The sequence below is a fragment of the Talpa europaea genome, assembly GCF_964194135.1.
Source record: "Talpa europaea genome assembly, chromosome: 9".
Classification (NCBI taxonomy): Eukaryota; Metazoa; Chordata; class Mammalia; order Eulipotyphla; family Talpidae; genus Talpa; species Talpa europaea.
Genome location: NC_140076.1, coordinates 55,126,879 through 55,150,753, shown reverse-complemented (window position 1 = coordinate 55,150,753; position 23,875 = coordinate 55,126,879). Strand labels below are relative to the sequence as shown.

The window sequence follows — 23,875 nt, the reverse complement described above, 5'->3', positions numbered from 1 at the left end:
GATGCCTTTCTCGTATGCCACATGGTACTAGATTTTCACTGAAGACCCAATTTCTCACAGGCAGAGTACTGAATCAGTCTTTTTATTAAATGCTGGCCTGCAGTTCTTTCCTTAAGGGGTTGTCTCCTCTCAGAAGCAGGGTCATTAGCTATTGCAGAAGACTGCTAATGGCATTTGGGGTTGTTTTGACAAGGACCCAATCCACACGACTGGGACAAAGAAGATACTACTGGAGAATTAGCTTAGTTTCCAGCATGTCAGGCTTCTTCTGCCCTTGGATCAAGGCATGAACCCACAGGGTGCAAAGAAGGCTGGGGACTATCTAGAAGGCCACCTGGGGCCAGGCTGATCCAGTACAATGCCTGCATCTTCCCAGGTCACTAACTGGCATTCTCCTTGCTGCAACTTCCAGTTTCTCTTCAATCAAGGGCAAGCTTAAGCCTCATGTTTCTTGGTCAAAGCTAGTTTTGGATTTGCATATCTAACTGAGCAATCAAAACTTCAAAGCCAGTTTCTGATCTGCATGTCTGTGTTAGTCATCAACATTTCAAAGAGAGTTCTGACCACCCCAGTAGACCCATTAACACCTCTAAGTGTTTACCTAAGGAATTCCTTTCATTGGAGACTTCTTAGAAATAGATACCAGAATGTAAATCAGGTTTTGAACCTTAAATTTAAACTGTGCTCATTGGAATCAACTTAAGTTTCCAGGACAATGAGTTCTAGAAAATGTTTATGATCCTACTGAGCACTTGAAACAGAGAAAATTACTTTGGATTCTTTATTTTTTTTTAAAGTTTTTTTTTTTTTTAATAGAGGCATGTTTATTTATTTATTTGTTTGTTTTGTTTATACATGCACTGGGTACAGTCAGAAGCGCGGGAAGGTGAGAGAATTCACCAGAGCCAGAGCGGGGAGCAGAGCAGGCAGAAGGACCGAAGTACACTGCTGAGGGGAGCAGCAGGGGCAGGAGAGGTCTGCGCGCCAAGTGGGACCCTCCTCTGGTGGCCAGGGAGCAGCCGGGGATCGAACCGGTGCTGCAGAGGCCGCGGGCAGCTTCGCAACCCAGCGCTCAACCGCTGCGCCACCGGGGAGGCCCGGATTCTTTATTTTTAATGGGGCTCTATGTTATTGTGCTATATAACTGCCTGACACTGTCCTAAACTCCTTACAAACACTAGTGTACTTAATCCTCCTAATACTCCTTTTGAGAGAGGTACTATTTTCTCCATTCTCATTCTGCTGAAGAAACTGAGGTACAAAGAGACTGAATAACTCTCCACAGGTCGACATTGGTCAATAGGGATTCAAACCAGAACAAGGAAGCTCCAGAGTTCAGGCTCTCAACCTTCAGGCTGTGCTGACTCTTTGCAAATACTTGAGATTTCAGCGGCCAATGAGACTGCTAGCAAATTATGAGTCCATGTGCATTTTATGTCACAGTCATTTATATTAATACATATAATAATGTGGATGAGCTGTTCAGCATATTAATTTTACTTTTGTATCTGATTAAAGGGGAATTTATAGTGTACTATATCAGTGCATTGATAATAAAAACGGTTGTTTGTAAGTATTTACTGCATGCACTATTTGGGCCTGTATTTCCTTATAAGATGTGAAGATACTGTGGCTCCAACAGGCAATTAATTTTTCTAATGTGACCCAGCTTGCTCCCAGCAGAGCTGGGATGAGGACCCAGAGGACTCTGAATAGCAAGTCTATGATTCATATGTGGTCTTATTGTACCTGGAAAGCTAACTTTCTCCCTTAGGGCATGGATGTGGGACTATGACAGTAACATATCAGGAAAGGGGATCCCTCCATTAGTTTCCAAATTCCATCAACTCCCACTTCTGCCAAGGTCTTGTTCCATCTGTTACTCTCCTCCTCTTTTGGCTCCTGCTGCTCACAGCACAAATGGCTCAAAGTCTCTTCCCATCTAAGACAAAAAAAAACCCTTTTGCAAATGTAGTGTTTCTTATTTAGCAGGGAGGGGAAGGATAATAGGGCAAAATAAATTAAGAAATGAATGGAAAGAATTCCTCAATTTACAATAAGACTCTTTCCCTGGTTATGATGTCACTTCATCTCATCTAACTAATAAATAGGAAGGCTGGTTTCTGAGTGTTGCAAAATGAGGCCAATCTCTGGGTCAGATGTCATCTCAAAGGATGATCAATGCAACCCTATCTCTGGTGTCACTCCCAGGTATGTAGTCGCTGCTCAATTCTAACTGCGGGCAGTTGGATCCCAGAAGTTACATGACTCTTATTCTGGCCATGTAACAAAAAGCACAGCATCCCAAGACTGGCAGCATTTTAATGACCATCATTAACTAAAGTAGCCACAGCTGTGGCTACTTTAGTAAAAAAAATTGCTAGGATGATTTCAAGGTTGTTTCACAGGATCTGGGAGAGGCCAGTGCCTTCTAATATCAAGGGCTACCTGATTCTGTCCCTGCAATACCCCATTACTCAGATGTGGACCTCAGGGGGCTCCCACACCATGAGTTCCTCTTTGTTTCTTAAGTCATATACATGGCTGGGAGCAAAGACTCCAAACCATCTGTGTCTACTTCCAGAGATTATGGTCTTTCCCTGAAACTCTGCATTTTATTCTCTTCTGTGGAATTTTTCTAGTCCCCTACTGACTGACCTATTCACCTTCAAAGCTGAACTCAAATAACGGGAAGTTTATTACTCTCTGTAATGAAGTTCCTGGTTCACAGCAGGAGACTGTGGTATTTGTAAAGTCAAATGATTCCATGCAAAGGACTGTTGTTTACTCTAAGATTATGTCCTTCTTATACTTTGGGTATTATTAAACAGATGATGGTAGGGTTTTTCTTTTCTTGCCTAAAGAATATTAATATCCAGTACAGTATTCTGATATGTAGTAAGTGCTCATGAAGACACCTAAGAGTTGTCTGATACAGGCCAGTCCAGATCCTCCCTGCGTAGCTCCACATGGCTAAGTCTAGGCCAGCACTCTGGCACTGGAGTTTCCCTATTGGGGTTAAGCAATAAACCCTCAGGTAGAAAACAGGTGTTCCTTGGGATGGGTCAGCTTTGAGGATTCCTTCTGGGGCATGGGGCACAAGGGCCTTGGTGGAACAAGGTTTGGGAATTTTAATGCATTTTAATGACCGTCACTAATGACCATCACAGCTGTGGCTACTTCAGTAAAAAGAAAAAATTGCTAAGATGATTCCAAGGTTGTTTCACAGGATCTGGGAGACGCCAGTGCCTTCTAATATCAATAAGGGCTACCCAATTCTGGCCCAGCAATACCCCACTAGGTGTGCTTTCTTTCTAGCTAAGGGTTAACATCAGCCTGCTGCAATTAGTATCTGTGTGGGAGACATCCAGAAAGATGCATAAAATGGTTATGGAACAGGGTTCAGGGTTCCTGGTCCCTACCCATGTCTCAATCCCTTTCAACCACAAAGGTGGCTTATAGGAGGCTTGGGATGAACCACTCCCCATCCTCCTCCAAAATACCTCCAGGCACTCCAGGCTAGACAACTGCAAGGAGATACATTAAGACCCAGAAGTTTTGAGTGAAATTTTAGTGTTATAGGCTACTCTGTATCTCTCCACCCTGAATTCACTTGCTGAAGTCCTAGTTCCCAGTACCTCAGCATGTGACCATATTTGGAGACAGGGTCTTTGAGGAAGTCATTAAATTAAAATGAGGTCATTGGGGTGGGCCCCCATCCAAGCTGACCCAGATACACATAGAGAGAAAACCACACTAAGGTATAGAGATAAGACAACTACCTACAAGCCAAGGAGAGAAACTTTAGAAGAACTCTACCCACCCACCCCTCTAACATCTGACCTTGGGTTTCCAGTCTACAGGATTGGGAGAAAATAAATAAATGCCTATCTTTTAAACCACCTACTCTGTGATCTTTGTTATAGTAGCCCTCCCAAACCAACACATTCAGGAAGTAGAAAGTCTTCCCAAGAAGGACCTAGCACCTCCTATCATGATGCTAGGAGCAGGATTCTACAACTCAGAAAAAAAATGACTTTAATTGCCAGAGAAAGACCAACTCACTGTAGGACAGCAGCCCTGGGGGAGGCAGGAATCCCAGGCTGGAAATGGCTTATCATCTGCTTCCATCTTCATGGGAATAGGAAAAGGTGGTCAACACCTACTTCAGAGTCTGGCTCCAGCCTGATGGCAAGACCCATTCCACCACCACTCACATATCCGAAGTCAGGCTGGCTGTGGTGGGTCATCTGACACAACCAGTGAGAGACCTCAATAAAAGGCAGCCATTGTCAAAGCCTCATAACTCAAACCAAACATTTATTGAGGCAATAAAAAGCTAATGCTACCTTTCCTATGCAACAGCAGCAGGAGACCTTAGAAGCCTCCAGAAGTAAAAGTGACACTTCGGGTAGCTAGCCACCAAGACAGGGGACCCAGACTTGTTTCTGTGGCTTCCAGCAGAATGAATGTGTCAGACAGAAGACATTTAGTGACAACAGAAATAGAAAGGGACTGGCTGACAATTAGACTGTCTTCTGTTCTCTTCGTCATCACCATCCAGTCAGGAATTCCATTTCTCACTTTTTTTCCTAAAAAGATCTGACAAGAATTTTACAGATGAAAGAACACAAAAATGAAAGCTATTATCAAGAATTGTCTGACTTCCTAAGCAACTCTAACTTTTCTTCCCCCTACATGAATTGATGACTGAGGGTGTTTGGACAGTTTTCGTGTGTGCACTTCTGTATCCCTGGGAGGTGCGCTTTCTCTCGGGCTAAGGGTTAACATTAGCCTGCTGCAATGTGTATCTGTGTGGGAGACATCCAGAACAATTCATAAAATGGTTAGGAAAACAGGTAAAAAGAACAACTTTATGGAAAAACAGCAGAAACAGTGCAGAAAACAGGAACTGTTCTTGAAAGATGCTTAAAATATCTTTGCTAAATTTAAAAAAATACATGTGTATGGTTGTATGTGGATATGTATGTGGATATACCCCCAAGTGCATATAAACATATACATACGCACACATTTATAAAAAAGTTCTGAATTCTTGCTCTAGATCTTTTTTAAAAAATATATTTATTTATGCATATAAGAACTGGGGTACAGGCCAGAGGTGTCGGGTGGGGGGGTAAGAGGATTCACCAGAGACAGATTGGGGAGCAGACCAGGTGGATCTACTAAAATACACTGCTGAGGGGAGCAGCAGGCGAGTCAGGAGAGGTCTGCTGTGCCATGTGGGTCACCTCCCTGGCCAGGGAGCGAACTCATGCTGCGGAGGCTACAGATAGCTTCATAGTGCTGAGACTTAACCCCTTGCACCACCAGGGAGACCTCCTCTTGCTCGAGATCTTAATGGTAAGTAGGGGGAGTCCAACCCAATTTATATATATGTGTGTGTATAAATGACTGATGTGAGCATGTATTTGCCATCACTGCAACTATGGTGAATCAACCACTGGAAGGACCCCAGAGCTCCATACCACCATGGCACCAAAAGATCTGCCGAAAAATTTCTGGCCTGGAGCTATTCCATGTTCCAGGAGACAGATGAAGAAGTCTTGTCTCCCAGACCAGGCTACCGGCTCTGTGAGACCAAGATCTGTGCCTGTGTCACTCCTTTGGGCTTCATGTGACACCGCCTCATCAAATATAGCAGTGTTAAGCACTGAGGTGCTCGGTGGTTCATTTTAAAGAATCACTTTCTGATCCACACAATAAAAAAGAAACAGAGATATAGGAGGACAAAATACTCTTTGAAAATCAACTTTCTCTTGAACCTGCTCTCCTCTTTGTTTCTCTCTGTTCATTCCTACATCCAAAAGGAGATGCAAAAGTCTATGCTCTCTGGGGCTTCCCTAGGGGCTTAGGGGTTAAGTCTCAGTACTATCACCACTGTGGCCTGAGTTTGATCCCTGGGCAGGAAGCTACCCACATGACATAGCAGACCTCTCCTGACTGGCCTGCTGCTCTCCTCGGCAGTGTATTTTAGTAGATCCACCTGGTCTGCTCCCCACTCTGTCTCTGGTGAATCCTCTCAGCCGCTATACCTCTGGCCTGCACCCCAGTTCTTCTAAATAAAATAATAAAAAATAAAACAACTAAAAAAAATGTCTATGCTCTCTGCTTTATTTCCTTCCTACCCACTTTCCCTTCACACTTTCTGGCATCTATTTCCAACTCCCAAACAAATCAACCCTTCTCAAGAATTCTTTCTCTCCTTATCCCTTAAGTCTCTGCTGTGTCAGAAACTGCTTGCCAAGTTCTGGAAAAGGGCTTTTTCCAGAGTTCCATCTCACGAAGGCAAGAAGAACCGCACACCTGGGATTCATTCTCCATAGCCAGAGATCTAAATTCTTGGCTCTGGACCTTGAAAGTAAGGAAAAGGGGGAGTCCAGGCCAACTTAAAAATAAAAACTTTCCTGAAGAAAGGACAAGGATCATGGGAAGCCTGGGGGTGGGGGGGAGAAGGAATGCCATCCAGGGACTTGGAGAATTTAAAAATACAGTGTCTCCCCTGAGAGTTCGTTTTGTAGATTTCCAAGCAATATTTGTGAAGAGCTCTTTACAAGGAGCTTGGAAATCTTGGCATATACTCCATCATTCCTAGGATTCACTGCATGGTCTGGGGGCAGATGAAGAGATGAAAAGGGAAAGACAGCAGAAAAGAAAAATGGCCAGAGCACCTAACAAGGAAGAGCCCCCTTCGAAATGCAGATGGTCATGGCACCCTGCAGGAAAGTGAAGGGTACACAGCTGCCAGGGGTCCATGGGGCTGCTGTGAAAGCACAGCTGACCATGTCACCATCATAGAGCTGCTAAATCATGTGTGACATGTGTTTATGATCCTCATTGGGTCCCCAAAGACTCAGTCCACTAAACTACTTGAAGAATGCTTTTTAACAGGGGCCCACCTGGAATGTGGGGCAGGGGGATTCTCTATTTCAAAAGACAGTTTAGCTTATTCAGCATCCTTAGAGCCTGGAACATCAAGAGCATTGTCACATCCCAGTCATAGTGACCATCTAAAATTGCCATGCAGGTTTCCAAACACTGGCAGGGGATTCAGGGGCGATGTCCTGTTGATAACTAGATTTTGAGCTTTCTGCAATAACACAGATCAAGCTTTCTTCTACAAGAACATTCTGATGGGGAATAAATCAAGTGCAAGGTTTTAATCCTAGAAGGGTGGAGGTGCAGGATGAGAGGTCCTACTGGGAGCTGCTGAACACCTAGGAATCTGGTCCCACACAGGGAAGGCAGGCATCCGGCCTCTGCAGGGCTGGCCATTTGCCAAAGTGCTGGAATTGGACAAATTCTCACCAGTGTTTAGAAACTCCTTCACTGTGACAGAATCTCCCCCTGAGCTGCTGCTTCATGATAGAAGGTACTTTCCTTGTGAACCAGAAGAAAGAGAATCATAGAATTTCACTGTTCAAAGGACTTTAAAACATCACTTACACTCAGGAGAAGTGGTGCCCTGAGAAGTTAAGTAGTTTGCCACTGCCATGCAGCAAAAACAAGAAGAGTTTGTGCACATAAAGTGCTAGCACTGGGACAGTACTCAATAACTATTACCCATTAGCACTGTCATTCCAACATCCCAGGAAGTCCACCAAATGTTTTGTGTGGTATTTCCCTGGAAGGCAGGAGCTCCACCTACTTGATTCCTGCTTAATATACTCCCAAGCCAAGGACAGGTCCATGTGGTTTCTGTCAAAGTCCAACAGAAAGACCATGAAATGAAATCAAGATTCTTGTTCACAAGCCCAGACTCTATTCCTGTTGGCATTCTGGAGGGCCACTGTTTGTGAGGCTGCAGCCCACATTTTCCATGAAAATAGTAAAAGATTGAGTGCTAGCAGTGGAAAGGAAGCTGAAAGCTGCCTAGCTTACAAGCTTTCTAGAAAGCAAGTCAATCATACCAAGAGTTCAGTACATGGATGGATAAGTCACACTTTTTATTTTTGCCCAGGATGAGTCAGAAAGTGAGTGTGACAGGAAGTCTTTACAACAGAGAGGTTGAGTTGGAAGGGTCGAGTTGGAAGGAAGAGGCCTGATGCCAGGAGGCTCTTGCACAGAAGGAGCAGGAGACTGATAGTGTTTGAGACCATCATATCGCCCTTAGCACAGATGCCCTTCTCTCCCTGCTCCATGTTTCATGCCCTCACCCCCCTCTTTTTATCCCCTCTCAAGATCACTGCTCAATCTGTGAAACATGCAAGTGAATCTAGAACTCTTACATTCAAAGTTTGAATTTACTTCATGATTTTCGAAGACACAGGCCAACTCATCTACCACATCTACACAGTGAGCACCACTTGGAAATAGAATCCTGTTCCCCCAGGCTTGTTCCTTAGAACACTCATTCCAAAAGATACACTGCCTGGAAAAAAGGTTTTAGAGCCAAATGATTTAAAATTTTTTGGGAAATGTTGTTACCCCCACCTGTTTTTAAAAGACTTTCAGTACAAATTAATGTACTAAAGACATCAAGATGTCTCGCAGTAAAAATCTCAATAATGCTGACCAATCCAATGATCCTCAAACTAATTTGATTACCAAAGCCTAGCAACATCCTGTGCAACAGTATTTTTTTAAAGATTTATTTATTTATACAAGCACTGGATACAGTCAGAAGCACGGGAGGGTGAGAGAATTCACCAGAGCCAGAGAGGAGAGCAGAGCAGGCAGAATGACGAAGTACACTGCTGAGAGGAGCAGCGGGCACAGCAGGAGAGGTCTGCGCGCCATGTGGGACCCTCACCTGGTGGCCGGCGATTGAACCAGTGCTGCAGAGGCTGCAGGCAGCTTTGCAACCCAGCGCTCAACCATTGCGCCACCATGGAGGCCCATGTGCAACAGTATTTTACTGAATATAATTTGTTAGATTCCAACTGGGGTAATCAGGAATAGGTTTCAAGGAGGAAGAAACATTCTGAATGGGCCCACAGGAGACAGGGTTTCATTAGAGGGAGACAGAGGCAGGTTATGTCATCTGCTCCTTCAACTCACACTCACTGAGTTCATGTAGGAGCCAGGCCAACTGCCCTGGTGCTACCAGGGGACACGAAGGCCTTAAAGCCCTGGTCTCTACTCTGAGGTAGATGCTGGCTTAGATTTGAGAAAGAGAACTTAATATCTGGGGAATAGCAAGTATGTGGCAAGGTAAGGTGTGAAATAGACAAGGAAGATTAAGAAAACAGCAGTGTAGGACTAAATATCCAAAAAAGGAGTGATCAGAACAGTTGTTTGCCAGGCCACTTAATCCAAGTTAACTGGCTGAGGTAGTGACAGTCATTTCCCTCTACCACGGTTAGAATAGAAACCCCAGGCAAGCCTTTCCCTTCTCTGGGCCTCAGTTTCCTCATCTATAAAATGGTCCCTTGTCCTTCATGTGTTAGCATCAAAGACAGCATGTATCAGCACTAAAGGACAGGAAAGCTATGGGGGCAGGGGAAGAGTTATGGTTTGGATATATTTCCCTTACAGGAAAATGAGAAGGAAAAATGAAACCAGTTCCATGTTTAACTTTCAGGGACCAGTCCCACTCCACCTGATTTGTGGTCTACATTCCAAGAGTCAATTTTGCTCAAGAAATTGAGGAGAGTAAAATTTAATTTTTGTACTGAAACTGGGGCATTAGACTAGAATCCAGTATTCCAAATGTATTTTGAAGATTAAGAAATGAGAACTTAAATATCTGGCTGACCTATTATCTGATGGCTCCAGAGTCCCTGGCAGTGCTCATTCACTCTCTCCCAGTACTAAGACCACATTTGGAGGGAATTTGAGTGGGAAACTCAGAATCTTTGTTATTTAAATCTTAAAAAGATAGAAACCTACTATCCAGAATTAAGCCTTGCTAATGAGATTAGAACTCACCATTGGACTGATCTTCCCCATAGTTCTTGTGGGACGGTGCGTACAAGAACATCAAAGCAAAGACATACAGGTTCCACATCCCATAGATGCCTGTGAAGAAGGCACTGTTCACCTGGACAGTGACACCGCCCCACTTCCAATGGCCTTCAGTCACCTATGGAAAAAGGAGAGTGACATTCAATTGGAAAGGAGAAACAAAACACAAACATGGAATCAACCGAAGCAAATACCAAGTCTCTTGTACACATGTGAAAAATTAGAAGCCATGTAAGACTCCATTTCTTAATCTGAATCATATAAGAATGAATTAAGATTAACTGAGAGTTTATTTCATGATAGGCACAAAGTAGGTAGCTCTCAACTTGGATGCACATTAGAATCACCAGAGTGTCTTCCTAAGACAGCAATATGTCATTATCCCTAATTTAAGGAAATTGTGTTTCAGTCTAACAGTTATCCACAATTATAATTCCCCTTCTGCTATCTGTCTTTCTAGAAAATGTAAACTCTCTGCAAGCAAGACCAGTTCTGTTTTGTTGACTATCTTTTCAGTATACTTGATGTGCCACAGAGGCTCAATGAAGACCGGATGATTAAATAAACAAATAAATCCATAAGGTGAGTAGTTATCCTCAATGAGGCATTGTGGGGAAGCAGACAGCTTAGAGACCCAGACTCAAATCCAGGGTCTACTATTCTCTCCACTTAACACGAACAAGTCAATTAAGACACTGAACCTATTTCCTTAAGGGCAAAATAAAAACTTGCAGGGTTACTGAGAAAAAATAAGTAAAAATAGTTCAAGAAATTTCCTCATACACAGCAAACACTCCAAAAATCTTAGTTATGTGTAGAATCCATGTCAGTCACTTACAAAGGTAATTATAAAGCTTTCATATGATTCATGATTCTGCAAGGTTGTCTTGAAGCTGCTTTTGTCTGTGTTCATGACTCGGTAATTGTTTTAAGGGTTGTCTGATGACATATGGATTATACTAAGAACAGTCAACAGAACTGTTGAGTTGAGTGCCTAATAATTAGTGCCAGCTCTGGGATCAACGAAATGATTTTGACCACTTCTGCTTACTACAGGGAATTTTAAATGGGAGTAAAAGAGATAGTTGGACAAATGTTTCTATGATAGCTTAATGAAGCTGAGTTATATAAACCATTTCTAGAAGCCCCTCCTAAACTAGAAGATAGACAGTTATACCTATATGTTAATGATTTCAGCAAGCAGGCTGATTTCGCCTCCTGTTTATGAAGCAGTGTGTCCATATTCATATGCAACTCTTTATAACCTGTTGACTCACTTGGCCCCCTGGTGTAATAAAGGTATAGGTGTACATATTTCCCTTTGAATGACCTAAATAGACTGAATTTTCATTTGGTAATACATGATTTTTCATTTTTGTGATTCATAAAACTACCACCACCAACTCTTCTTTATTTGATAAAATAATTTACTTTCTATGACGTGCTCTGCTGCACCTCCCCCTGCAGTGACCTTTAGGGCTAACCGTCCCTAGGTCCAGCTGGGCAACCAGCGCGCAGGGGGAGAACAGCAAAACCCTACCTGCTGCACCTCCCCCCGCAGTGATCTTTAGGAATGGCTTTCGCCACGTCCCTAGATCCGGCTGGGCAACCAGCGCGCGGGGGGGAGGGGGGGGGGAGAACAGCCTGAAGCAGAGAAAGTTCAGGGGGAGTTCCCTGAAAAAGCAGAAGCTTATCAAACGATAGACCACCAAGAACCACTACCAGAATGCTAAAAATCTTATCCCTCTTCCTAGAACTACAAACTTTAATCCCTTATTTGTCTTTCTAAACTTCCTTCTTTCTTCTATAATGGTCATTGCTTGTTATGTAGATCACCTCCCTAATAGTGATAGACTGAGCCCATGAGCAAGCTAATTTCCTTGATATTCATTCCTGTGCTTTTGGAAAACATATATATACTGGTCACAAACTCAAAGAAAATTACACTCAGATTTTCACTCTTGAAGTGTGTCTGTTTGTCATTTCTTTCGCCGACGCCCTGACCACCCTGCACGCTTCTCTCAACCCTGAGGTGGCCTCATCGTCTACTGCTGTGCTAGTCTGCGGCAGTGCTCAGGAATATTTTTTGAAAAGGAATGATTTTATAACCACTATTGAACTTTAGACCAAGGTACTAGCACTCAAGCTACATAGGACTTACTTCTTTGAAATGTCTCCAGATGTTACTCTTCTTACTTTTAAGAACAGAAAATCCTAACTTTATAAAAATTACAGTACTCAGAGTATCATAAGATGCTTTTAATGAATCTAAATGAAAGGGGAGAGGAAGCCTTAAGATACTGTAGTTCCTGGAAAGACATGTCCCCACTGTCCTAGCAAAGGAACTCTCTATGATTAAGAAGAGCTATCTGGGTGAACTATGGCTAAGAAGGAATATGATGGTACCTTTTCTTTTACTCTGAGCTCCTTACAGGATGGCCTGTAAGAAACACTACTTTCTGTAATGTAAGCTGGGATATTCAGTACTGATGATGTTGCTGGAGTTAATTCTGGCTGTGATTGGCACAATACCCACCCACATGCCTGATTCACACTGGTGTTAATAGGCAGGGGGCTGTCAAGGACAATAGGCGTGTGCAGGAATGCTAGTGCAAATAAAGGCAGTCATTCTTAAGAAATGACTTGCTGAAAAGAAAATATTGCATTCCATAGTAAATCAATAATTGTTCCTAAAAGTAAGAGGGCAAAGACTAGTGTTAATTCATTTAAATATTGCTCTCTTTTATTCATTTTTTATCACTTATCACAAAGCATTTAACACAGATAATGGAAAAAACTAAGATTCTTTTATGATGAAAACAAGGATAAGGAGAGTTAACAAAGTGCCTGCCATTAACATGACAGGCATTATACTGAGAAATTTACATGAAAGATACTATTTAGTCATAAAAACAACTCTATGAGGTAGGTAGATAATATTTCCATTCCACACATGGGTTAATTTTTCTCTGGGAAAGCTAAGGTTTGATATGAAAAGCTAAGATTGTTCAGCTAGAAAGTCATGGTCCTGACTTCGAAAGAAGGTATTCTTGGCCATTACAGGACACAAGATATGCATATTACCTTAAGCAACTATTGTGTGGGGTCAAATTTTCTTTGAAAGTTCACTGAATTGCCCACCTCATACATAAATTACACAGCATTCCAATAGGTTTGTCTATTCCAAAGTTCATGGCTATAATACATGCTAGTCACAGTAAATATGTGGTATATATGAAGCTGCATATATGTTCAAAATATAATTTTGGAGTAGAACCACTGACATGAAATGTTCATTCTGGGAGGGGTATACGGAAGCTGAAATTGTGAGCATATTCATGCTTTTCTCTTGTTTGTTTTGGGACATATGCACACAGTTTAGGATGGAGTGGCAGAATTACTCATACTATTGAATTTGTAATCTCTCGATGTATTATTTCCTGCTGAGGACAAAGAGTTGAATTTGCATAAATGAACTGTATGCACAGTGTCACAGTACTGTTTGGAGATTTATTTGTGCTTCCCCCTCTTCTCTCTCAATTATTCATGCCTGAGACATCCTGAGCTCCGGGCACATTCCCACCAATATGTACCACATTAAACAGCCTCAACAGAACAGGACTTCTAAATTCAAAATCTTATTAAAACCAGGCAGAAAGAGGTGGCAGGCACTCCCTTTAGCTTTCCCAGAGAAAAATCAGGTAGACCCACCAAAGAAAAATCATGTCTCCTCTGCATATGTCTTATTTCTAAAAGTCCCTGGTTTTCCTGATTTAACATTTGAACAATATACTTTTGTGTTAAACTACCCAATTATACTCCTGGAGCCAACTGAAGGTCAAATCCTTTTACACCCAGTAGTCTTGACAACCAACATTCCACTTAACAACAAGATTTCAAAATCTCAGACAGACTCTCTAACTGGAAACATTTTCTCTGTAAGTGACAGAATGAAGTGATAGTGGGCAAACATGCAAACCCCCCCCCCCCACACACACACCCTGGGGACAGGCTCTCTGGGAGTTCACTGCATGTGGCTTGACCTGAATGTCAGGCTGCAGGGATCTCCTTAGTGAAGGTCAGTGACCTTCTCCCCTGCATTGCACTTCTGTTCCCTACTGCCTACCACCTCTAACTGGAACACCTCTTTCTTTTCCAGAGGGAAGGGGCTAAAATACCAGACTGTGATGTACCATCTCTTGGTTGCTATGACTAGGGCCATTAAAATGGCAGGCATTAAAAGCTTGGACCTCAGGAACCAGTTACAAAGCCTCAAGGTCACTGCATTCCACAGCTTCCCTTCGGCCTTTCATTCCTGGCCTCAGAGCTTCAATATCCTGGCGAGATCCCCACGCATTATATTTCATGGGGCTTAAATGCAAGCTCTCCCAGCAAGCCCGAGAGTATAATGGGAGTTTTAATACATTCCTTTTACCTAAGGCTGGGATCTATTTCAAAAAGTTACCCAATAGGTTTTCTTTCAGGTGAGCTCATTGCTGAGACATTCCAAAATGACATTAAAAAAATAAATCCTCTGATGACTCTATTAATACAGTACCTGGGACATTGAGAGTTATGCCTGAAAATGTCTTAGATATCTATAAATAAACCTTAGAAAAAAAAAAACCCAGCAGGAAGAATGTGAGGAGCTAATGGAATCCAAAAGACCTCATTGCTACCCCCTTAAGAGTTGAAATCCACTCCAGCCGACTATTGCAGCTGATATAAAAAGCCAGCCACAGGCTACAGCTATGTTAGAAAATACTGGGGCAAGGGAATATTAATCCCCCTATTTTATTTCCCCAAAAGAAAGCCACAAACGATACTCCTTGAAAGACTGGCCTCCTTTGCTTTAAAAATGTTCATTAATTAGCATGTACAAGGTTAAGTTCTAGTGACATGTAGCTGCCTTAAAGGACAGCCAAGAGTCTTTGACTCCAGGTGGAAGGGATTCTGAGGAGACGAGAGTTAAGTGGGATGCGTGCGAGGAGACAGCGTCAGCTTTCCAGAGTGGAAGAAAGAGGCTAGGACGGAAAGTGCCCCTTCTTTCTATCTTCCTGAGAACATATCTCGGTACTTATCTTTTATTCCTCAACCCATCTGACTTGAGGTTGTTTCTCCAAGCAGTTGGGTCTTGCAGAACCTTCTGCATTAAGCCTCACAGTGAATGACTGAGTGACTAGAGGATCAGAAAGCATTTTGGTCACATGAGGAAATCAACCAAGGGAAGTCAGTCCTCAAGACACCCTTGTTTGAGACCCAGCTAGTTGAATAAAAAACTCATTCACAATCTGAAATATTCTTAGGGCTTTTGGAGTAGAGAGTGAAGTTTCTAAGGTCTTATAAACAAACAGTGTGCTACAAATGCAGCACTGTTGTAAGCCAAAGCAGATGTAATGAACAGAATTTATTAAGATACATATGCATATTTGTTTTATATTTTTCCACATTCAGTTCGGCAGCAACACTAACACTACCCAACGGGCAAGCATAGCCCACAGGGCTCTGGGAGTTCCAAACCTGGGTTATAGGTTTGTCAATCCTTGGACAGAATTCAAGTTGTTCGTGAATTTCAATAGGAAAAGTTATATTTTTATTTTCACCAGTTCTCTAACTGAAGGTTACTGTTTCTTTCAATTATGAGTGTAGAAAACAAATCTCCATAATATTAGCGCCACCTATAATTTTTTCACTGATAGAAATCATCTGTTCATAGCAGAGAGATATGTGTAATATAGAGAATTGAACATATATATCATCTATCCACTTACCTATTTGATTCCCTTTGAAATCCAAAGTATTTTATCTTACTCATTTAAAAACATTCAATGGGAAGGGGCCTTATCTTTCACCAGACAGCCCAAGAGGCTCCTGGCACAAAAAAACTTGGATGTCCTTATACTGGAAGGAAATTTGCTAGTAGAATGAATCAGGCCTATTCCCGAAGCTCTAGCTGCACTAACATTCTCTGTGTGGTCAAATACAGGAATGACAGAGCAGTTGGCAAGAATCAAAAGAACTGCACTCTGGTCCCTAATTCATAGTGTCCTTTGGCACAACGTTCTCCCTTCTAGCTATTGACATGAACCCAGCTACTTATGCTCACAATGTGCCAGGCACTCTGCAAACCACTTTGCACGTGTACTTTCTGTGATCCTTATAGCCTACCTTCTGCTGGTAGTACTATTGTTATACCCATTTTACAGATAAGGAAATTGAACCCTTAAACTGTTCGGTAAACCAGCCACAATTCCACTAGCTGGAAAACAGCAAAAATGAGAAATGTCTCTAAGGCCATTAGATTTCATATTCTAGCAAAGTGGGATAACTCTTTGTATCCTATCTACCCAGAGGACTTCCATGAAGCTCAAGTGAATGGTGGACACTAATGCATTAGATTGAAACAGCGCTTTCCACTTTCCAAAACAAGTTACTGATATTTTAGAAGTATTATCATTATCAATGACATCTTCAAGCCTAGTGAATTTTTAATTTTGGAAACAGTAGTAGAAAGATAAGGTTCTATGAGGGAATTTTTTAATTACATTTCATGTTTAAGAGGCAAGATAAGAATTACAAAGAATGGGGGATGTATTGATTAATGTTAATATATTAGTTAACCAATTACTATATTAATCTCCATATTAAGATTATGGAGATTTGTTTTCTAAACTCCTAATAGGGAAAAGGATCTGTGTTAGTAGCAGATAAGGATCAAATCAAATTAACACTTGCAAGTTAGTGTCATGGAAAAGGGCTTAAAAAGTTTATTCTCCAAGTAACTGGAAAAAGCACCCTTCAATCTGGCTGCAGGTTTATACTTCAGCAACCTTTTCCTCTAACAGGGCTGTACTGAAAGGGAAAATTCACTCCATCTCTGACTAGATGATAACAAGGCCCCGGTTAGAGCTGCCTTAAAAATATCGCTTACCCAGCTGCCCAGCATCCTAGACTACCTGTTCTTTTCTCAGCAACTGTATAGAATTTTCTGTGCAGAGAGAAGGTACCTCTCCAGGGACATTCTCACCTTGACCTGTCAGGGCCCACGTACCTGACTGACAATGAAGAAGATGACAGTCATGGCAGCACAGGCCAACGTGATAAGCATGAGGAACTTGAACCTGAAAATTAGCCCCTATTAGGAAAGAGAGAAAAAGTAGTTTAATATTCCAGTAGCGACCACCAATCTTCTTCTCAATATGCAAATTTATAAAAAGCTAATTTTAAAGAAAGCTATAAAACCGAATCCCTAACAGTGACAGCAAAATGATTTCACATAGTAATATTTCTCCTGCAGAGGTGAATGTGGTTGAAAAATTTCTTGGGCCAAATATTTTCTATGTTCTTATCTCTCATGAAACAGTGATACCAGAGTCTGGGAAATTTTATTCACTGCACGTTGGGAGGCTGCTAATTTCCCTGCTAAGCTGGTTATGCTTCTCTGCAAGGGTTCAAAGTTACCAAATCCAAGTTTTCTGCGGTTGTAATAAAATTCTGCTCCAGTGAACAAAAAGAAATGTGCATATTAATTAACAAGAATTGGATTTGGTGGAATGTTCTCATGTGTCACTCCAACTCCAGAGACAGGAAAGCTTCAGAATGGGCCTGGGATTTCCTGAAAACAGGATCCAAGGGAACCTGTGTTTCAGGAGGGATGCCTATTATTCAAGGATTCTTATTTGCAGATCTGCTGCATATAAAACCCCGATGGTTCTAAAGTTTCTGATTTTCTTTTCACAGAATTAGACTCACATCTTCAAGCACTGTCACTTAGGCAAGAACACAAGGGAGCCTTGAAGAATTATGAATGCATTAGAGACTTGGGAGTATTAAGTGTGTCTCTTGAATGAGGCACATGATCTATAAACAGAGATTACTGGGCTCTACCTGAGTAGCTGCTGGATATTTTAGAGGAAATGTGGCCCATGGTATTCTAGAAATCAGATCACCATGGCCGAACCCCAGTCTTAAGGCTCATTCTCAGCAAGGGAACCTTAACTAAAACCTCACCCCAAGCCAAATCTCAATTCCACCATAGTCCAATCTCTCATCTGGTATGCACCTACATTCCATCTCAAGGCTGAAGAACCTGTTGAACAAGTTTACTCCTCACTGGGGATAGACAGACATGCATACCACAGAAAACACCATAGTCAGATGGACCAGCTAAGTGCTTCTCACAATAGGATTCAGTCTTTTATTTTGAGCAGAGATCCTACATTACATGAGACTCTCTCAGTGTGTATGTGTGTGTGTGTGTGCGTGGGGGGGAGCTGGAGGAGGGGTGAGGAGGAGCCAGGGAGGGAAAAGGAAAAGGGGGAAGGAGAGGGAAGGAGAAAATGTGTCAACATCAAGCAGGAGATGCTGAGGACCAGTTCCTGAATGAGCCAAGAGAGCTGCTCACCTCATAGTGCAGCCGCCGGACTTTGCTCATGGCTGGCAGGCTAGACTGTTTCCCATTGATGTTCCGAAACACCTGAAAGACCATGAAGCACAGAAACAGGAAGTAGAGGCAGAGGCAGATCCCAGCCACAATGATGAAGGCCATCTGATGGTGTCCAGTAAAGGAAATGGCAGGCTAGCCAGGATACAAACAACTTTCCCAGTTCCAATAGCAATACTCTCTGTCTCCAAATATTTAGGCAATTTTCAATATTTAGACAAAACAGAAAAACTGGGTATTTCTGATACAGCAGCACCACAGAGGGAAATGTTCTAAACTGCTTTCTAAGCCAAGATGGCAGAGGAAGGGAGCCTTGCTTCCTAAAAATGTGGGCTCTAGGACACACCTTAGCCCTACTGAACCAGAATTGGCTTTTTAACAAGGTTCCCAAGGGGTTAATTTAATATGCACAATAAATTTGAAAAGCTCTGAAATAGTGGATATTAGTTGTTAACTACTGATTGGGTAGAAAACTGCATTAAAATCATCCCAAAAATCACATCCCAAAATCACAACAAATACAAGGTATCAGATTTTTTTGAGGGCTAGGAAACCATGCCTACCCGTGTTTGAGAGCCATTGGGCCAGACCCTGGATTTTTATAAGAATGACCTAGAGATACCTAGAGCCTAGAGATGATGAAATGGGGGTCGCAGCAGCAGCTGCAAGGGAAGTAGGCATAGGATTAAAAGCCTTGAAGTAAAAAAAAAAAAAAAAAAAGAGTGAAATACTGCTTGCAATCTCCTGTTGCCACAAGAAAAATCTGGTCAAGCGGAATTGAGAGACACATGGCCAAGGTAGGAGTTGAGGGTGGAGAAGGATACTCTTGAGATTAATCAAGACAGCTTTGGAGCCTTTCATTAAAACACAATGGGAGAAAGCTCCCAAGAATCCAGGACAAGGAAAAAATAATGAAGCTGGCAAGAGGGAAGAAACAGATAACATTCAAAGGAAAACCAATCAGGCTGACATCAGACTTCTCCGAAGAAAGACTACGGGCAAGGAGAGAGTGGAGGGGCATAGTCAACAGACTCCAAGAAAACAGATGCCAACCAAGAATACTCTATCCCGCAAAGCTCTCCTTCCTCTTTGAAGAAAGAATATGGACCTTCCCAGACAAACAGAAACTCCGGAATTTCATTGCAACTAAACCCCCACTCCAAAAAATACTACAAGGAGTCCTAAAGCCAGAACCTCAGAGGGACGAATAACAATGAAAGAAGGCCAAAAAAAAAAAAAGTTATTAAAAGAATAAATAAATAAAATCAAAGGAAAGACAAACACAATGGCAAATACAGATGTTAACATATCAATATTAACTCTAAATGTAAATGGACTAAACTCTTCAATAAAAAGACACAGAGTTGCAGCCTGGATTAAGAAACAAAACCCAACCTTTTGCTGTCTCCAGGAAACACATTTAGCTACAAAAGATAAAAATAGGCTCAAAGTTAAAGGATGGAAAACAATCCTACAAGCAAATGGACCAAAAAAGAAAGCAGGAACAGCTATACTTATAGCAGATAAAACAGATTTCAAACTCAAAAAGATAAAAAGAGACCCCAATGGTCACTACATTATGATCAAGGGGACAATACTTCAAGAAGAAATAACACTCATTAACATATACTCACCAAACGAAGGAGCACCAAAATATATCAGACAACTGTTGTCCTCTCTGAAAACAGACATCAGAGAAAACACATACGTAGTGGGAGACTTCAACACACCACTATCAACAATGGATAGATCAACAAGACAAAAAATAAGTAAAGAAACCAAAGCTCTAAATAAGGACCTAGAGCAATTGGGCTTAACAGACATCTATAGAACACTAAACCCCAAAAAAACGGAGTACACATTTTTCTCAAGCGCACACGGATCATTCTCCAGGATCGATCACATACTGGGGCACAAGACAAACATCAACAGATACACCAAGATTGAAATCATATCAACCATCTTTTCTGACCATCAAGGCATCAAACTAGAAATAAACCATAAAAAGAAGGCAAGGAACTTTCCTACCTCATGGAGATTAAAAACCACACTACTGGAAGACCATTGGACTAATGAGGAGATCAAAGAAGAAATTAAAAAATTTTTTGAATTGAACGACAAGGAGGACACCAATATCCTAAATGTATGGGATGCAGCAAAAGCAGTAATAAGAGGAAAATATATAGCAATAGAAACTCACATCAAGAAACAAGAAAGAACGCAAAGAAACAACCTAATCTCGAAGCTCAAAGATCTAGAAAAAGAACAACAAAAAAACCCCAAAACCAGTAGAAGAAAAGAAATAATAAAAACCAAAGCAGAAATAAATGAAATTGAAACTAAAAAAACAATCCAAAAGATCAATGAAACCAAGAGCTGGTTCTTTGAAAAAATCAATAAAATAGACAAACCCCTAGCCAGGCTCACAAAGGAAAAAAGGGAGAAAGCACAAATAAACAGGATCATCAATGAAAGAGGAGAAATCACAACGGACACAGCAGAAATCAAAAGAATAATCAGTAACTACTATGAACAGTTATATGGAAACAAGTTTAACAATCTAGAGGAGATGGACAAATTCCTACAACTCTACAATCACCCAAAGCTAGATAAAGAAGAAATAGAACACCTAAACAGACCAATTACAAGCAGCGAAATTGAAATGGTAATCAAAAACCTCCCCAAAAACAAAAGCCCAGGACCTGATGGATTTACAAATGAATTCTACCAAACATTCAGAGACGAATTAGTGCCTGTCCTTCACAAACTCTTCCAAAAAATTGAGAAGGAAGGGACAATACCAAACACATTTTATGAAGCCAACATTACATTAATACCAAAACCGAACAAGGAAAACACAAAAAAGGAAAACTACAGGCCAATCTCCTTAATGAACACGGATGCAAAAATCCTCAATAAAATTTTAGCTATCAGAATCCAACAATGTATCCATAAGATAATTCACCACGACCAAGTAGGATTCATTCCAGGGACACAAGGATGGTTTAACATCCGAAAATCAATCAACGTTATCCAACACATCAACAAAAAGAAATATAAAAACCATATGATAATATCAATAGATGCTGAGAAAGCTTTCGACAAAGTGCAACACCCATTCATGATAAAAGCCCTTGAAATTCTTGGGATACAAGGAACATACCTCAACATCATAAAGGCCATCTATGACAAGCCAACAGCCAGTATCATTCTCAATGGTGAAAAGCTGAAAGCAATTCCATTAAGATCTGGAACAAGACAAGGATGTCCACTCTCACCACTTCTTTTCAATATAATACTGGAAGTCCTAGCCAGGGCAATAAGACAAGAGAAAGACATCCAAGGAATCCAAATAGGAAAAGAAGAAGTCAAACTATCACTATTTGCAGACGATATGATATTATACATAGAGAACCCCAAAAACTCCACAGAAAAGCTAATTCAACTCATCAATCAGTTCAGTAAAGTGGCAGGATACAAAATCAACACGCAAAAGTCAGTAGCCTTCCTATACACAAACAATAAATCTGAAGAAGAAGAAATCAAAAAAACCATCCCTTTTGTTATTGAAACAAAAAAAATCAAATATTTGGGAATAAATCTAACAAAAGAGGTAAAGGACCTATACAAAGAAAACTATAAAACACTGTTAAAAGAAATAGAAGAAGACACAAAGAAATGGAGAGACATCCCCTGCTCATGGATTGGAAGAATAAACATTATTAAAATGGCCATCCTTCCAAAAGCAATATACAGATTCAATGCTATTCCAATCAAAATTTCAATGTCATTCTTCAAAGAAATAGAACAATTATTGATGAAATTCATATGGAATCACAAAAAACCCCGAATAGCCAAAGCTCTCCTGAAAAAAAAAGAAGGGAATGGAGGCATCACACTCCCAGACTTCAAACTATACTACAAAGCCATAATCATCAAAACTGCATGGTATTGGAACAAGAACAGACATACAGACCAATGGAATCGAATAGAAAATCCAGAAATAAACCCACAGATTTATGGTCAACTAATCTTTGACAAAGGAGCAAAGACTATGCATTGGAGCAAAGAAAGTTTGTTCAATAAATGGTGCTGGGAAAACTGGGTCGCTACATGCAAAAGAATGAAGCTTGACCACTACCTCACACCATACACAAAAATCAACTCAAAATGGATTAAAGAACTAGACATAAGACCTGAAACCATAAAATACATAGAAGGAAATATAGGCAAAACACTACGTGATTTGCACATCAAAGACATCTTTATAGACACATCACCCAAAGCAGTGATAGTGAAGGCAAAGATAAACAGCTGGGACTACATCAAATTAAAGAGCTTTTGCACAGCAAAAGAGACAATAACAAAAACAAAGAGAAACCCCACCGACTGGGAGAACATTTTTGCACCCAACACTAATGATAAAGGACTGATCACAAAAATCTGCAAAGAGCTGATGAGACTCAACAACAACAAAGAAAATAATCCAGTCAGAAAATGGGCAGAAGAGCTAAAAAGAAACTTCTCTGAGGAGGAAATGCAAATGGCCAACAGGCATATGAAAAAATGTTCAACATCACTTGTAATCAGGGAAATGCAAATCAAAACTACCATGAGATACCATCTTCCACCAGTGAGAATGGCACATATTAAAAAAACTAGCAACAACAAATGTTGGCGAGGGTGTGGAGAAAAAGGAACTCTTCTGCACTGTTGGTGGGAGTGCAAACTGGTCCAACCACTGTGGAAAGCTGTGTGGAGATTTCTGGACCTACTAAACATAGAGCTTCCAGCAATTCCACTCCTAGGTATTTACCCAAAGGACAAAGAAACATCAATTCCAAAGAACACCTGCACCCCTATGTTTATAGCAGCACTGTTTACAATAGCTAAGCTTTGGAAACAACCCAAATGCCCAAAAATAGATGACTGGATCAAGAAGATGTGGTACATATATACCATGGAATATTACTCAGCATTCAAAAAAGATAAACACATGCAATTTGCAGCAACATGGATGGCGCTGGAAGGGATCATGCTCAGCGAAATAAGCCAAAAAGAAAAAGAAAAATACCGGATGGTCTCACTCATAGCAGGAATCTAGAAAACTTAAATAAGGGACCAGGAAAATGAATATAAGAAAGTGAAAATCAAAATCAACATAAAAAATATGAACCAGAGACACTTTTAGGGGGGCGTGGGCGGGAGGGGAGGGATTGGGGTCAGAATGGGGGGGCTGCAATTGTATGGGGAATATAACAATAAAATTTATAAAAAAAAAAAAACAAAAAACAAAAAACAAGGAAATTGAGGGAAGAAGCTGGATGATAGACTGATTTCTGCAATGGGAACCAGGCGGACTATCCACAATGGTGAAGATATGTGAATGGAATGAAACTTAAGCTTATAAAATTGACACTGAAAATAGGGATAGTTGTAAATATATGGCATATTATAAACAGCCTTTGAATATTAGTTCAATAAAAAGAGATTGCTTTGATCTTT

The 23,875-nt window shown here is 41.1% G+C and overlaps 1 protein-coding gene across 3 annotated transcripts in view; it reads right to left on the bottom strand.

The window, feature by feature from the left end:
- WLS (Wnt ligand secretion mediator) overlaps positions 1-23,875 on the bottom strand; it is a gene marked incomplete at its 3' end in the record, with an annotated part of 134,142 nt that overhangs the window by 30,328 nt on the left and 79,939 nt on the right. For all 3 annotated transcript variants that reach the window (XM_084241597.1, XM_084241596.1, XM_084241598.1), the window contains 3 exons: positions 18,332-18,475; positions 16,979-17,062; positions 9,892-10,045 (listed from right to left, as the gene is read on the bottom strand). In XM_084241597.1, coding sequence (XP_084097723.1) covers positions 9,892-10,045; positions 16,979-17,062; positions 18,332-18,475 — 382 coding nt within the window. The remainder of the gene's footprint in view (positions 1-9,891; positions 10,046-16,978; positions 17,063-18,331; positions 18,476-23,875) is intronic.